The following is a 15,446-nucleotide window of genomic DNA, read 5'->3' as shown; positions in this document are numbered from 1 at the left end:
CATTAGCTCAAGTAGTAGAGTGCTAGCCTTGAGCTGAAGAGCTCAGGAACAGGGCCCAGGCCCAGAGTTTAAGGCCCACAACTGAAAAAAAAAAAGATATTTGAATGATCTACTCTCTCCCATCTTGTCTCTGTGGGACAGGAGTAGGGTCCAAGATTAGAGCCCCACCTGCCGTGAGGCTCCTGTACACTCTTGTTAGGCTCTGGCCTCCTCATGGGGCAAGGCCAGTCTATGGGGTAAGGGACTGTGGTTGGGCCTCCATGATTCTCATATGATGCTGCTACTTCTTGGTCCCTAGGTCTACACCTCTGCTACTCTAGACCAGGAGTCACCACGATGCCCATCCTGGAAAAAGTCCCCCATAAGACTGCTGTTAAAACTGCCAGCATGGAGGAGGAATCTGTGAGTGGCATTGAAGTCCTCCATCTTATCCCCATTCTCCCTACACCCATGCCCTTGCATCCAAAACAATCTTGAGTGCAAATGGCCCTCAGCATTCTCTTGTTCCTCAGCCCAGCCTTCTCTAGGAGACACTGTAGCCCTGCCCTGGAGGGATTGGGATGGTATCCATAACCACACTTACCAAGCCAAGTCCAGGGAGAGCCTTTGTTTTCCACAGGTACTATCCTCCTCAATACCCCCATCTGATGCTTCTCTGACCACTCTACTTCCCACTACCCCAACATCTGTTTCCATGGCTTCAGTCCCAGTGGGGTAGCCTAGGGTGAGACTGAATTCCTTATCCAAACCTTGCCACATTTCAGCCCCAGCTGCCATCACTGATTCAGGCCTGGAGCATTAAGACATTATCTTTCCCACCAGTCTGAGACTATGCTGCCCTCCCTGGGCAGCCTCTCCGGACAGATGTTCTCCTTCCCACCTGAGCAGCCCAGGAGTGATCTGACCATAAGTTGTTGCACATGCCTGTCCCTCTGCCACATGCTTTCCATCCCCTAGCCTCTCCTGAATTTGAAACCCTTATAAGAACTTCCTGGCCTTCACCTGTGAAGTTGCTCACTGCACTGCCCTGATCTATACTGCTCACCTATGCTGTTTTCCCACCCATGGACTTCCCATATTCCCCTGCATTGGACTGCAGTGCAAGTTCTGTCTCTCCATTATATCTGAGTCTAGCCTTGGGCTGACTCACATGAAAGCCACAGGGAATATAGATGGGACAGAGACTCCGGGACTTCAAGGCCTGTAGTTCCGGAGAGTCTGAGGAGGAACTTCTCCACCACTAAGATGTCCTGCTGCCTTGTTACTCAGGCTGAGCCTCAGTCCCTCTGAGAGCCTGAAAAAGGATAGCTTTTCAGAGGCCTGTGGCACTTTTGTTCACTAACTGGGATGGGTTTTCTGTATAAAACCAGGGGCCACCCAGGCAGCCTACAAATCCAAGAGAGGAGAGAGCAGAATGGCTGGGTGGGAAGGCAGGACTTGACTGGAAATGGATTGAGCAACCTGGGATGTGGCCTAGACCTGTCCTGGCATGGTTCCCCAGGGCAGAAGCAGCCTGTAGTTGGTGCCGACACCTCTGGCAGAGCAATGAACTCTAGAGACAGGATGAGACAAGCAGGGGACTGTCATATTCCCATGTTCCCCCTCAGCCCAAGCCAGCAGCGAGAACAGGTAGGGGGTGCTTTTGTGCATACTAGGGCAGAATGAATCTTTGGCTGCCTCACTACTCCCCCCCAGAAGTCCCTGAAGGAAAACATCTACAATTTAAGCAGTCATTTTAAAATTCTTGTTTTCCCACTTTTGGAGCTGAGTAGGAAGAGCAGAAGGATAAATGGGGAAAAAGAGCAAGGCAAAAAAGATGTTGGACGAAGAGAGGCTTCTGTGTGACCTAGGACTAGTTTCTACATTCTGGGCCTTGGGTTTTTGTTTGTTCATTTTTGTTTTGGACTTCTTCTTCTTCTTCTTCTTCTTCTTCTTCTTCTTCTTCTTCTTCTTCTTCTTCTTCTGTATTTTATTGTCAGGGTAATGTATAGAGGGGCTACAGTTTCATTTAGGTAATGGATGCATTACTCCTCAAACGTTGATAACCCTTCTTATGTTTTTGTCCCCCTTTCCATCCTCCCACTCCCTCCCAATCATCTTGTTTTCCTCCTTCCCTTCCCTATTTCAAATAAAGAAATAAATGGATATACACTATATGGGTAACACGTCAGATACGTAACCACATGAGATTAACCATAAGGGGAAAAAAGAGAAAAGAAATAATTCCATATAGTATATTAAAAACAACAATCACAAAGATAAACCTCTTGCTTCCATATCCTAGAGTTCATTTCATTTAGTCTCATCCTATATGACCATATGTATATAATTTTTGAGGTATTGTGATCCTCTGCTAGGAGAATCCTAGATGTGTACTAATTATTACAAATGAGGGAAACTATGGAGCCTATGTTCCTTTGGATCTGGCTTACTACACTGAGGGTGTAAACTTGTTCAACCACTCTGGAAAGCATGGCAGTTCCTCAAAAAACTAAACATAGACGTCCCCTATGACCCAGCAATCCCACTCCTTGGCATTTACCCAAATGTCCAGAAAGGCCATACTAAAGCGACTAGCACAACAATGTTCATTGGAGCATTATTTACCATAGCTAGGATATGTAACCAACCCAGATACCCCTCAGTAGATGAATGGATCAAGAAGATGTAGTTCTTATATACAATGGAATTCTATGCTGCCATCAGAAAGAATGATATCACTCCATTTGCAAGAAAATGAAAAGACTTGGAAAAAATTATACTAAGTGAAGATTTTTCTTTTTTAAATGGGATAGAAATCTCTCCCCAGGCTGTGATAAAATTGAGTATATACATGGTTCCTGGGTAAATGTGGCTGATTGGCTAGGAGAAGCACTGCCCATGGAGGAGGGGGATGGGCTAGGAGGAGCACTGCCCATGGAGGAGGGGGATGGGCTAGGAGGAGCACTGCCCATGGAGGAGGGGGATGGGCTAGGAGGAGCACTGCCCATGGAGGAGAATGGTGCATGGCTCCTTTCTGACCCCCCAAAGATTTCAGATTTTCTCTTGGGATTTCCTTTGGAGGAATAAAGCTGCTAAGTTCCTAACACTTAATAAGGTACCTTGCTGGGATTAGTTATTTTTCTCACTGGGTTCTCTGGGGTCCCCCTCAGGTAAGAGTTTGTATCTATATCCTATCAATGAAGAGATGATGCTTGGGGAGATCTGGATAGGAAGAACTTCCATACCCACCTTTCCCCCCTACACACACACACACACACACACACACACACACACACACACACACATACACACACACACAAACACACCAGTAGGTGGGGGTATTATGACACATCCCTATAATCTCTCCTATTAAGAAATAGGAAGATCACACGTTGAAGCTAACCTGAAACCAAAACTCAATACACAGGTCAGGCACGGTGCTTGTGATCCTAACCCCTCAGAAGGCTGTAGGAAAGAGGGTCATAGTCTGAAACAAGCTATGAGCAAAATCTTGAAACCTTATCCACAGAAGGGTGAGGATGAAGAGCTAGAATACCCATCTAGTAAACACAAGACCTTGAGTCTTGTGTCAAAAATAAGAAAATAATCAGCACCCAACAATATCAATAACAATGTCAATTATAGTATCAATAATCTTTTCAATTTAGGCCCAACCTTTCAGTTTGTAAGGATTCTTCCTTGATCCTACGAGAAGATCATTTTACATGGGAGACTGGGTCAACATCATCACAAAGTCAGGGTACTGAATCAGGTCTATTGGATGCCAAGATTAAGGTCTTTTCTTCTGTATGGTGTGCCTTCTTGGGACCTGAGCATGGCAAAGACAGGGAAAGCAAACAGGAAGATCTTTCATTCCTAATTCTGCTGAGCTATGGCCTATAAATAAATAGTCCCAGGATAAGACACATTCAGAATCAACTTTAGGACAGACATGAACCTCCCCTGGGGGATAAGCACAATGAATGCTTGTGGATCCACCCTTCCAGGGACTGCCCAAATTACCAGTACCCCCACTGCAGCAAACGCTGGCCACCTACCTGCAATGCATGGGGCACCTGGTGCCAGCGGAGCAGTTCAGGAAGAGCCAGGCCATTGTGCAACAGTTCGGCGCCCCTGGTGGCCTTGGTGAGATGCTGCAGCAGAAACTTCTGGAGCGGCGGGAGAAGACAGCCAACTGGGTAAGGGTTTATGACAACAAGCTGACAAGGAACTCACAGGAGATGGGCAGGAGTAGATTGAAGACTAATGGAGGAGTTTAGGTGACAGTCAGATAGATGACATAGATGGGGCAGAGGGGATGGCACAGGGACAACAGGAAGCTAACAGCATAGGTTGACGGGCAGCAAAAGGTGAGAGGGGCAGGCAAGATGAGAGATAGGATTGGAGAAGAGTCGGGGGCAGAGATGAGAGGCAATGAGAATAAAGATGAGGTTGGGAAAGCAGAGAGAGAGAGACCCTGGCAAGGATAGTCAAGGGACAGGAAGGAGATATATCCTTAAAGATCTGGGTTGGGAAAAAAGAGGTGAAGGAGGAGGAGGAGAAGGAGGAGGAGGGTGGGGGGGAATAGGAGGGGAGGGGGAGGGGATGAGAAGGGGAGGGAGAGGAGGAGGAAAGAAAGGAAATAGATTAGGAAGCACATAGGCTCAGTATACATCTGTGAAAGAAAAGTGAATGAAATGAAGAATCCATCATCCTTCAGAGTAGCCAGGATGGAAGACTGGCCACCTCCACTGGCCAGGTGCCCTGTGTGGGGTGATGGGGCTTCTCCTGTGCTACCCTGCAGGTATCTGAGTACTGGCTGAATGACATGTATCTCAATAACCGCCTGGCCCTGCCAGTCAACTCCAGCCCAGCTGTGATCTTTGCTCGCCAGCACTTCCAAGACACGAACGATCAGCTAAGGTGAGGTGGAGCAACAGGTGCCTGTAGCATGGGAGCTATCCAAGCTATGGGGCAGGTCCCAGAACCAGAGAGGAGAAGCGGAAGCTATGTGTTGGCTGGTTTCTCAGTAAAATGTCTTGAAGCAATAGCCATCTAGGCCATCAAGGCAAGAAGTGACCATGGTCATCTTCTAAATATTTGTTTCGTAAGTGACAATACGGAGCTTGAACATGGGCCTTGGGAACTGTCCCTTAGCTGGCTCAAGTTGGGCCCTCTACCACTTGAGAAGAACTCTACTTCTGGCTTTTGGGTGGTTAACTGGAGTTAAGAGTCTCATGAACTTTCCTGTCATGGGCGGCTTCAAACCCTGTTCTTCAGATCTCAGTCTCCTGAGTAGCTAGGGTTACAGGTGTGAGCCACAAGCACCCAAAAAAATACATTTGAGGTAAAAGGCATACAGCAAAATATTGACTAGATTGAGATCCTGTGTTCTGCAGCCTCAACACACTGCCTAGGTGCATAAAAGCAATTCTGTACCTCCAGAGTCCAGCTTGAACAGGCTCCACAGGCAGGGGACTGTCCCTCCTTCCCAGCCCCACTGCCAGCCCTGCTGCCATCTGTTGCAATTTCAGAGCTCACTGAGCCGCTGGAATGGGCCTCTGGACCCACAGAGGATGATGGCAATGGAGGCGAAGTAGAAGAGGGAAGGTCTCTCTGCTGGCATCTTTTAAAAGTTCCTGCTCTGAAGATCTGAATGGGGACAAAGATGGCTTCTCTTCCTTTCAACCCCAAATTCCCTTCCAGCAGGGCTTAGTTGAAAAAAACAGCACCCCTGGGCCAGTTTCTCAGACCCCCCCCCGAGACCACCCGCCTAAGCAGTACAGCTCCCCAACATCCAGACCTCCTCCAGACAGAAGGAATTGTGTGGATGGATGCATTTCTGCAAGCATGTCTTCAAATTGCATCTGAGGGGGCATTCTCCTTCCCCCTTGCAATTAAGCCAAGCCTCATCAGCCATGGCCAGTTTAGAAGGTTTGATCCCCTGGCACAGTTCTCTGGGGCTCTTTTCCCACCAGAAATTGCTTTCCTCTTCAAGGGGACCTCATTACAGACTTTTCCCAGAAGAGTGAATTTCCTGAAACACCTAGTATCCAGATCCGCACAGCCCCGGGACTGGGCTATTCCAGGCAGCACTTGACCCTCCCCATCTTCCAGCTCTTTTCTGACATTCTGGGACCTCTCTGGCTCTCTTTTCCTCCTCCTCCTCCTCCTCCTCCTCCTCCTCCTCCTCCTCTTCCTCCCCCCTCCTCTTTTTCCTCTTCCCTCCTCCTTTTCTATTCATGTTTTCTCTCCTTCTCTCAGTTCTGACCAAAAGATGTGTGTGTGTGTGTGTGTGTGTGTGTGTGTGTGTGTGTGTGTGTGTGTGTGTGTGCTGGCTGGGGCTTGAACTCATAGCCTAAGCACTGTCCCTGAGCTTTTTAGCATATGCATTACAGACAACATATGTAAGCAAAGAGCAAAGTTTCACAGCCACAGGCAGTGCAGTTGAACCTGACTGTCTACATCCTCCACGTATACACACCAGATCCCTTTTGGAAACTGAGATCCTATGGCATATGTCATGTTTTTCCAAATGTTATGTGTTCTTGAGCTTTTGTGCCCCATGCTAGTTACTCTACCCTTGGAGCCATTGCTGAAAAAGTATCAAAAAATACTTAATTGGATATAAGAGTTTAAACTGTGACCCTCAGATCTCAGCCTCCTAAGTAGCTAGGATTACTGTCTTGAACCAACAGCAGTCTGCTTAAAGGACCATTTTTAATCCAAAAGCTTTTGGTGGGCTGACAGTACTGGGGGGGGGGGGCGGGATGGATAGCCGGTACCACATACTATTTATAAGAGGCCTGGCATATGATGAGTTTGGAACAGAGGTACGGTAAGGAAAGCTGAGGAGAAAGGTAGGGAAGGGGAGAACATTAGAAGAATAAAAAGGAAGCAGGGCCTGTAATTCCAGTAATTCTAGTTACTCAGGAGGCTGAGATCCAAGGATCACAGTTCAAAGCCAGCCCAGGCAGGAGAAGTCTGTGAGACTCTTACCTCCAGTTAACCATCAAAAAGTCAGAAGTGGAGCTGTGACTCGAGTGATGGAACAATAGCCTTGAGTAAAAAAAAAAAATGTTCAGAGGCAACACCCTGACCCTGAGCTCAAGGATAGGACTGGCACAATAAAAACTGAGAGATGGAAGGGAAGTAGAGAATTAGGACAGGAAGGACCCTTGAGTTCTGGCATATCTCCTCTGCAGGTTTGCAGCCAGCCTCATCTCTGGTGTGCTCAGCTACAAGGCTCTGCTGGACAGGTAAGAGTTCCCCTGCCTGAGCAAGCAGAGCTTTAGCTCTGAACAATCTAGTCTGTTCGTACATCTGTCTCCATGCCTGGCTAAAACAGGAACATGGAAGGCAGAAACTTTGTCTTTTTCTAGTTGTGTGTTCTGGCTCTAGTCACAAAGCCACTATCCACTCTCTAGAGATAGGATGGCCTTTAGGTCATCTGTAAGCACCAGCTTTCCCTGACATTGCTTGAATACTTCCTTCCATACCTCCTGTGTTTTCTGGTGGTGTGGATTAAATTGTCTGGAACCCAGAGAACTCACAGGAAGTAGAGAAGGAAGAGGAGCAAGGCCATAGAGAGCTCCACTGTGCCTCGCTGGAAAGGGGATGTCTCACTTTCTCATTCCCATGAAACTCATTGGACACACAAGCCTACAATCCTGGCAGAGAACTGCTTAGGCAGAGTGGCTTATCTCTAGTTCTAAGAAGGCCCATCTCCTGACCAAAGTTCTTAGAATCAACAGAAAGAATGGAAGGGTCTGAAGGAACTTTTTCCTTCCTTATTGCTCCTCCCTTTTCCTTTTCCTCTCCTCTCACATGTGTGTGCCAGTTTTGGGGCCTGAACTCAGAGCCTGGGCACTGCCCCTGAGCTGTTTTGCTCAAGTCTAACTCTCTACTACTTAAGCCACATATTAATTTCTGACATTTTGCTGGTTAAATGGAGATGAAAGTCTGTCTCTTACACTTTTCTGCCCATGCTGGCTTGGAACAGAGATCTTCAAATCTCAGTTTCCTGAGTAGCTAGGATTACAGGCATGGGCCACCAGTCACTGGATGGGGAAGAACTTTTTTCCATGAAATTTTATAACATTTTTGCAAAGAACAAGAAAAATAAATTTCTAGAACAATGTTATCAAGGTACCATCAATTTTGTTACAGGTATCAGCAGACCTAAAATTATCATCTAATTGTCAGAAATGATGCTAGATTCTGAAATTCATTTTGTCATGGCTCAATCATGAAAGTTTAGTATAATGACCTGACCTTGAGTGTCAGTGTCATGGGCTATTCCATCCTTTGAATCTGGATGGCAGCCTATTAGCCTTAGGGCTAGCTCGACCAGCCAGGCCTCAATTAAACTGCACACACACACACACACACACACACACACACACACACACACACATATGCTAAATGACAAGATATAGGGTGAGCATGGAGTAGTGGTGGTTTGAGAAAAGCCTGAGGATCTGAGCCATAGAAATAGGGGAGTTTTGCAGTACTGCAAGTGTCATGGTAATGTAGTTCTGGGCTTGAGTGTCCCATTTTAACTAATCATCTTGCAATAGAGGATTTGAGATTCAGTTCAGTTGTAGAACACTTGCTCAGCATGCATATGGCTTTGGATTTGATCTACAGCACATAAGCAAATAGTTACTTGGAACCAATTCCAGTTCCCTCCTTTGCCTGCCATCCTTCTCATGGCTGCCTGCCTCTTGTCTGCTCTCCTCCTCCTCCAGCCACTCCATCCCCTCAGACTGTGCCAAGGGCCAGCTATCAGGGCAACTGCTCTGTATGAAGCAGTACTATGGCCTGTTCTCTTCTTACCGGCTCCCTGGCCACACGCAGGACACACTGGTGGCCCAGAAGAGCAGCGTCATGCCTGAGCCTGAGCATGTCATTGTGGCCTGCTGCAACCAGGTAAGTAGCCTTGTGTCCCCTCTATGACCCCTTGGACTCAGAGTGTGTGAGGCATGCAGTACAGGTGTGTTCCCCATACCTGCTTCCTCAGAGGTATTCAGGCCAGTTGTCCAAGTTACATGAACCGAGGCACAGTAGCCCCAAAAGTGGCATCTTCTCTATTGCCTTATTGCCTATTGCCTTAAGAAGAGGGAGAACCTGAGCTCTGACTTCAGTTCTGAGGCACCAGAGCTAGCCTTCCTGAGGCCACATCCAGATGGACCAGTCAAGAACAGAGAACAAGACTTCTCCTGCGCTATGCACCCCGTGGCTCATGCCTATAATACCAGCTATAAGGACACTGAGATGTGGGGATTCATCCAGTTCGAAGCCAAACTGGACAGAAAAATCTATGAAACCCCTATCTTCAACTAACCACCAAAAAGCTAGTAAGTGGAGTTGTGGATCACTCAAGTGCCAGCCTTGGGCAAAAAAAGTTTGGGGGCAGTGCTCACACACTCTGAGTTCAAGTTCCCAAACCAACATAAAAAAAATAGCATCTCCTCCCCAAACTTCTATGTCAGGCTATGTGCCCAGGATTGCACTCATTTCATCTTCACCAGTGGCCCTGAAGAGAGGCATTTGATACCTCACTTAACAGATGAGACTGAGACTCGGGCAAATTCAGTGGTTTTTCCAAGAATGACAAAGACTTGAGATCTGACTAATGTCCCCACACCATGCTCTGTGCTCAGCAACTCAGATCTTCAGCCATGGTTCCACAGGGCAAGTGAGGACGCATGGTGGGGGAACAGGCTGAACATGAGGGCTCCTGACCCCTCCTGAGGGCTCACCCACCACATATTCTGCATAGTGAGACTTCACAAAGATGCCTCATTGGACAAGTAGTTTTATTTTGTTTTCTTATTTTGTTTTGTTTGCCAAACCCAAATTTGACAATAATCCCAAGAGGATATCTCTCTTCCCCCATACTTGTCCCATCATGTTCTCTTGTTGGGCTCATCTCATGTTTCCAGTAAATTGGAGTTCATGGGAAAACCTGTCATATGAGGTCATCTGTAACCCATGTGGTCCAGGATTGAACACCTTAATTTGTTCAACAAGACACAAAATAAAAACTTTTCTCAGTCTTCATTCAAAAGTCAAATCCAACTTTTCTCACCTCTACTGGGTTGCATAGCATATAGCCCCAGCTTCCAGAAACAGTCTTGGGACTCCTGCTCTGGACCAGGCCACGTGGACACAGCTTAGGGCAGAGGTCAGATACTCACCTTAACCAGCTGAAAAGGACACTTCAGCCTGTGTTAAGAAAGACACCCTTAGCTAGTGCCCATGGTTTATGTCTATCATCCTAGCAACTCAGGAGGCTGAGGTCTAAGGATTATAGTTCAAAGCCAGCCTGTGAAGGAAAGTCTGAGAGAACTTTATCTCTGATAACTAGCAAAAAGCTAGAAGTAGAGCCGGCACACATAAATACACACACACACACACACACACACACACACACACACACACACACCTTTACAAAGCACAGAGCTCTGGCTTTCAAAGGCTCAGAATGACAGCACCACAGAGCTTACATAGAAAGCACGTTTGCACATGTGCATATGGGTACAGTGTGTTTTGTGTTTTGGTTTTAATGATTTACATATCTTAACAGCTGGTTGTCTTTTTTTCTATTCCCCAGTGTGTTTGAGGGCTATCCTCATAGTTCTTTTTTTTAATATCAGTACTGGGGCTTGAACTCAGAGTCTGGGTGCTATCCCTTAGCTTTTTTGATCAAAGCTGGCACTCTACCACTTGAACCACAGCTCCTCTTCCGGCTCTTTGCTGCTTAATTGGAGATAAGAATCTCACAGAATTTTTAGCCCAGACTGGCTTTGGACTATGATCCTCAGATCTCAGCCTCCTGAGTAGCTGAGATGCCAGGTGTGAGTCATCAAGTCCCATAGTTCTATGGAGCTAGTTCAGTCTAGTTCATTCTGCACTGCATAAATACACTTTATTTTACTTAGCTATATTCTTTTGAAAGTCTTCCTGTGAACATGGGTGTGTTTTCCTAGGCTAAACTATGCATCCATAACTGAAATTGCTGATTCATATTCACATTTGTTAGAAGACAGCCTTCAACAATGGTTGTACCAATTTATAATCACAGTTTCTGCAAACATGAAACGTTTCTCATGAACTAGGAACTACAAAAGCAAGCTTTCTTTTGCCTCAGTTTAATCTGGATTTCTTTCACTGGGGAGGGACAACCTGGGTACAGCATACTTAAAGCCTTGGGTTGCTTCCCACCCTGGGGTGAATCAGAACCCACCAAATTCCCTGGGAACCATGGTCCTGAGCTCAACTATGAAGGCCTGGCTCTTTGGGACGGTGGCCATGAGTGACCTATTTGACCTGTTTCCCCCACAGTTCTTTGTCTTGGATGTTGTCATTAATTTCCGCCGTCTCAGTGAGGGGGATCTGTTCACTCAGTTGAGAAAGATAGTCAAAATGGCTTCCAACGAGGATGAACGCTTGCCTCCAATCGGCCTGCTGACATCAGACGGGAGGAGCGAGTGGGCCGAGGCCAGGACGGTCCTCGTGAAAGGTTAGCTGCAGTGTCCATGCTCATCTCATCCTCATGCCCATTGGCTTTTCCTCCTCCCGGCATGGGCACCAGAGCCTCATCCCCATCAGCCACAGCCCTGGGGGCCCTCTGAGCAGCCTCGGACTCAGGGTGGGTCAGAGGGGGTCTTGAAAGCTGAAGGCCCCTGTTGTACTCTCATTCTCTGCTGGATGATTTTCAAGCTTTCTGGGTGAGACTAAAGAGCAATGGAATTGTGGGGCTGTGGGAATTGTGCTGGAAGGAAGTAAATGAGAAGCAACACTAGTGGGCTAGACTGGTGCTTATCTGAGTATCTCAGGAAACGGTTGGTTAAGGGATGATGGGGGGCATGGGATCCACCACTGGCAGGATAGTTGGTCAACTCTTTTGCTTGTTTTCTTGCTTCTGATGCTGACCCTCATCCCTCTGGCTGGTCACTGTTCCTATGAAAGTTTGTCCAAACTTCCCAAAGAAGCCAGTAATAATTCTTGTGTTTATGCGTGTACAAGTCCTAGGGCTTGAACTCGGGGCCTGAGTGCTGTCCCTGAATTTTTTAGCTCAAGGCTAATGCTCTACCACTTGTGCCACACCTCCACTTTGGGCTCTTTTTTTGTGGAGGGGGTGGTTAATTGAAGCTACGGGTCTTTCAGACTTTCCTACTCAAGCTGGCTTCAAACTACAATCTTCAGATCTCAGCCGCCTGATTAACTAGGGTTATAGGTATGAGCCACAGGTGCCCAGCAGTAATTACATTTTTATTCATCCCCTGGAAACGGCTTTTCAGACCAAAAGCCAGTCCTCACTGGAGCTGGGTGGTATCTTCACTTCTTATCTTGGAATGAGAAGTGGAATTTTGAGGTATTGTCATCAGCCCTGGGGATTTTCTCGGGGCCTGGCAATCTGTCCAGACTCCCTGCATGTATTTAATTGAGAGCTTTAGACCGAGCCTGGGATGTAAGACAGAAAGGATAAGATTCTGCTCCTGAGCAGTGATAAGGAACTAGGCCTGTAATCTAGCTACTCAAGAGGATCTGAGGATCACAGTTCGAACCCAGCCTGAGCAGGAAAGTCCATGAGAATCTTATCTCCAGTTAACTACAAATAGACAGGAAATGGAGGTGTGGCTCAAGTGGTAGAGTGCTAGCCTTGAGCAAAAAGAACTCAGGGACAGCACCTAGACCCTGAGTTCAAGCCCAGGACTGGCCCAAAAAAGATGTTGAGTGAAAGGAATTGGAGGGCTCGAGACACTTCATCCCAGCAGTCAGACAATACAGGCAAGTCTCCTCCTCAGCAGGGACTTGCAGGTCCTGGGGACCACAAGAAAAGCAGCTTGTTGGCAAAAATGACTGAGTTATGGGGCACGTAGGTGTATGGAGCCTGGCTCTTTCACAACAGACACCCTCATTTTCTGACGCCTCTCTCTAGCTAGTTCTTCACTCATTAAGCAGAGTTCAGTTCAAGTAAACCTAATCCCCTCTCTGAGAAATACTTTATTCAGGTTTCACTCTGTTGCCCGGCCCTTTACCTTGTCTTGACTTACTTTCTGGCTCTCTGTGGGAAGCTCTGTACCCACTGAATTAGTGATGTCCCTCTGTCCCTCCCACAATCTATAAGAACTGGAGAGGACCGGACCTGTTTGGTTCAGCTTTTGCCTCTTCTGTGTCTACAATGGCAACAGCCCAGTTACATCTATTAAAATGAAAGAGTGAAGTCAGGCATTGGTAGCTCATGTCTGTAATCCTGGCTAGTGAGAAGCTGAAATCTGAGGATCACAGTTCAAAGCCAGCCTGGTCAGAAAGTCCAAGAAACTCTTATCTCCAATTAATCATCAATGAAGCTGTGGCTCAAGTGGTAGTGTCCTACCACTTGAGCAAAAAAACAATACCAGGTCCCTGACTTATTTCCCATTTGCCCATTGTTATTCTTTCACCTGATTATTGGGACCTGCTGAATGTTTGGCCCTAAATAGAGGGCTGCAGGGGCCACGGGGAGGTATGAGACAAGTCTGTTCTCAAGGACAGACAACCACTTTGGGACATTGATAATTTATCATTTGGAAGTGAGTTAATTCCCTCAGGAGACTGTAGTGAAATCACATCACACTCTTCTGCCCTCGAGGGACCAAGACAGGCATCAAAATAATCACCTCAGCTTCCAGCACAGTTTCCACTTTATTAGCAGACCAGGCCTGAGACAACTGTCCAGAATTGCCCTGAGGTCTGAGTGCTTAGGCCATGTTAATCGGAATTAATTTGTTAATGGCACTTTATCTGGCTTTCTGAATGAAAGTACATATCTGAGGGAAGTTCAGCAGAAAGAGGGGAACACACATACCTCCCCCTGGACAAACCAATTAATCTAATTAGCACCACTGACTGTCATGAGCACAGAGGAATGCAGTCCCTCAGGGAGGAGCTTTGCTCCCCTGGAACAGCTGCTGCCTGCTGCCAGCGACAGGAAATAAGAAGACCATTTCCGAAATGAGTTCAGTTCCAAATGAGGGACAAGGGCAGTGTGGGTGAGGCTGAGAGTTAAGATGGAAAGATGAGCTGAGGGCTTGTGGTTCAAGATTATAGAATCCTAGCAACTCAGGTGGCTAAGCTCTGAGGGTTGTGGTTCAAAGTCACTTAGGGAAAGGAAAACCCAAGAGACTCTTATCTCCAATTAACTGACAAAAAAGCTGGAAGAAGAGGTGTGGTTCAAGTGGTAGAGTGCTAGCCTTGAGCAAAAATGAAGCTCAGGGACAGTGCTCAGGCCTAGAGATCTAGCCCCAGGACTGATACACACACACACACACACACACACACACACACACACACACAATGGAAAGATATATGTTATGTAGGACTGTATAGAACTCAACATGCAGAGGCATAAGTGAAGTGAGAGAGATCCCTAGGCCTTTTTTTTCTTTGGGTCACCAAAGAATGGTGTACCATTTACTGAGAAGAAAACAAGATGAGGAGTGGGCTGGGAATGAAAGACCCTGTCAGAGCATGTTTGATTTGAGGTGCTTTGAGTCGTCTAAATGGAGATGTCAGGTTAGATCTATGTGTCTGGAGCTCCAGGGAGAGGTCAGTAGAGAGATATAAATTTGAGAGCCACAGCGCCTAAATGATATTTAGTCTTGGGCCTAGATGAGATCATCTAGAAATCGTAGAACAGGGTCCCAGAGGTCAGACAGAGAGGAGATGCAAAAGAGAGTAAGAAAACAGCAGCCTGTGGAGTACAGGAAAACAGAGGGCTGAGTCATTGATTAAAGAGGGAGGAAGACACAGGAGAAGCACCAGGTCTGGGGACATGCCTGTCATCCCCAGTGACACAGGGAAACACAAACAGGAGGATCATAACCCAGGATGACCTGGGCATAAGGCTAAATGCTACCTTAAAAATAACAGGAGAAGGAAAGGAAAGGAAAACGGGCTCTGTGTGGAGAGGGGAGCAGATCAGAAGGTGAATGAGGATAAACATGACCCAGCTTGTTTATTTGCGTATATTAGAATAGAACAATGAAACCTGTTGAAATTGCTTTAAGAAAGGAGATAAGGGAGAGAGGTAGAAGGGTAAGGTTGATTTGGATACATTGTTTTCAGGTGTGGAATTGTCATAAAGAAAATCCTCCTTGTACAACAAATGCATGCTAATAAAAATAGTAAAAAAAAAAACAACAACAAAAAACATGTTTAATGTAATCCAAAATAGAAAGATCTGGTGATGTGGCTCAGGTGGCAAAGCATTAGCCTAGGAGGCATGAGGTCCTGAGTTCAAACCCCAATATTGCCGAAAAGAAAAAGATAATTCTTTGCACTCTGCTTTTGTGCTATCTCTCATAGCTACTGTGAGCTACACAGTACAACTGAAAATTAGTTGAAGTACAATAAAACAAATTTCTTTTTCTAGACCCTCACCCCCCCCCAAAAAAAGAGGGAGAAAGACAATA

General features: G+C 46.6%; 1 protein-coding gene across 1 annotated transcript in view; it reads left to right on the top strand.

Moving 5' to 3' along the window:
- Positions 1-336: 336 nt before the first annotated feature.
- The window catches only part of Chat (choline O-acetyltransferase), a 49,863-nt gene continuing 34,753 nt past the window's right edge, over positions 337-15,446 (top strand). The window contains 6 exon segments of the mRNA XM_090347043.1: positions 337-402; positions 3,990-4,181; positions 4,787-4,905; positions 7,188-7,241; positions 8,733-8,913; positions 11,332-11,509. Coding sequence (XP_090203169.1) covers positions 337-402; positions 3,990-4,181; positions 4,787-4,905; positions 7,188-7,241; positions 8,733-8,913; positions 11,332-11,509 — 790 coding nt within the window.

The sequence above is a fragment of the Megascapheus bottae genome, chromosome 15 (assembly GCF_031878675.1).
Source record: "Megascapheus bottae isolate mThoBot1 chromosome 15, mThoBot2.hap1, whole genome shotgun sequence".
Lineage (NCBI taxonomy): Eukaryota > Metazoa > Chordata > Mammalia > Rodentia > Geomyidae > Megascapheus > Megascapheus bottae.
Note: the sequence above shows the minus strand (reverse complement) of the source record. Positions and strands in the feature narration are given on the sequence as shown.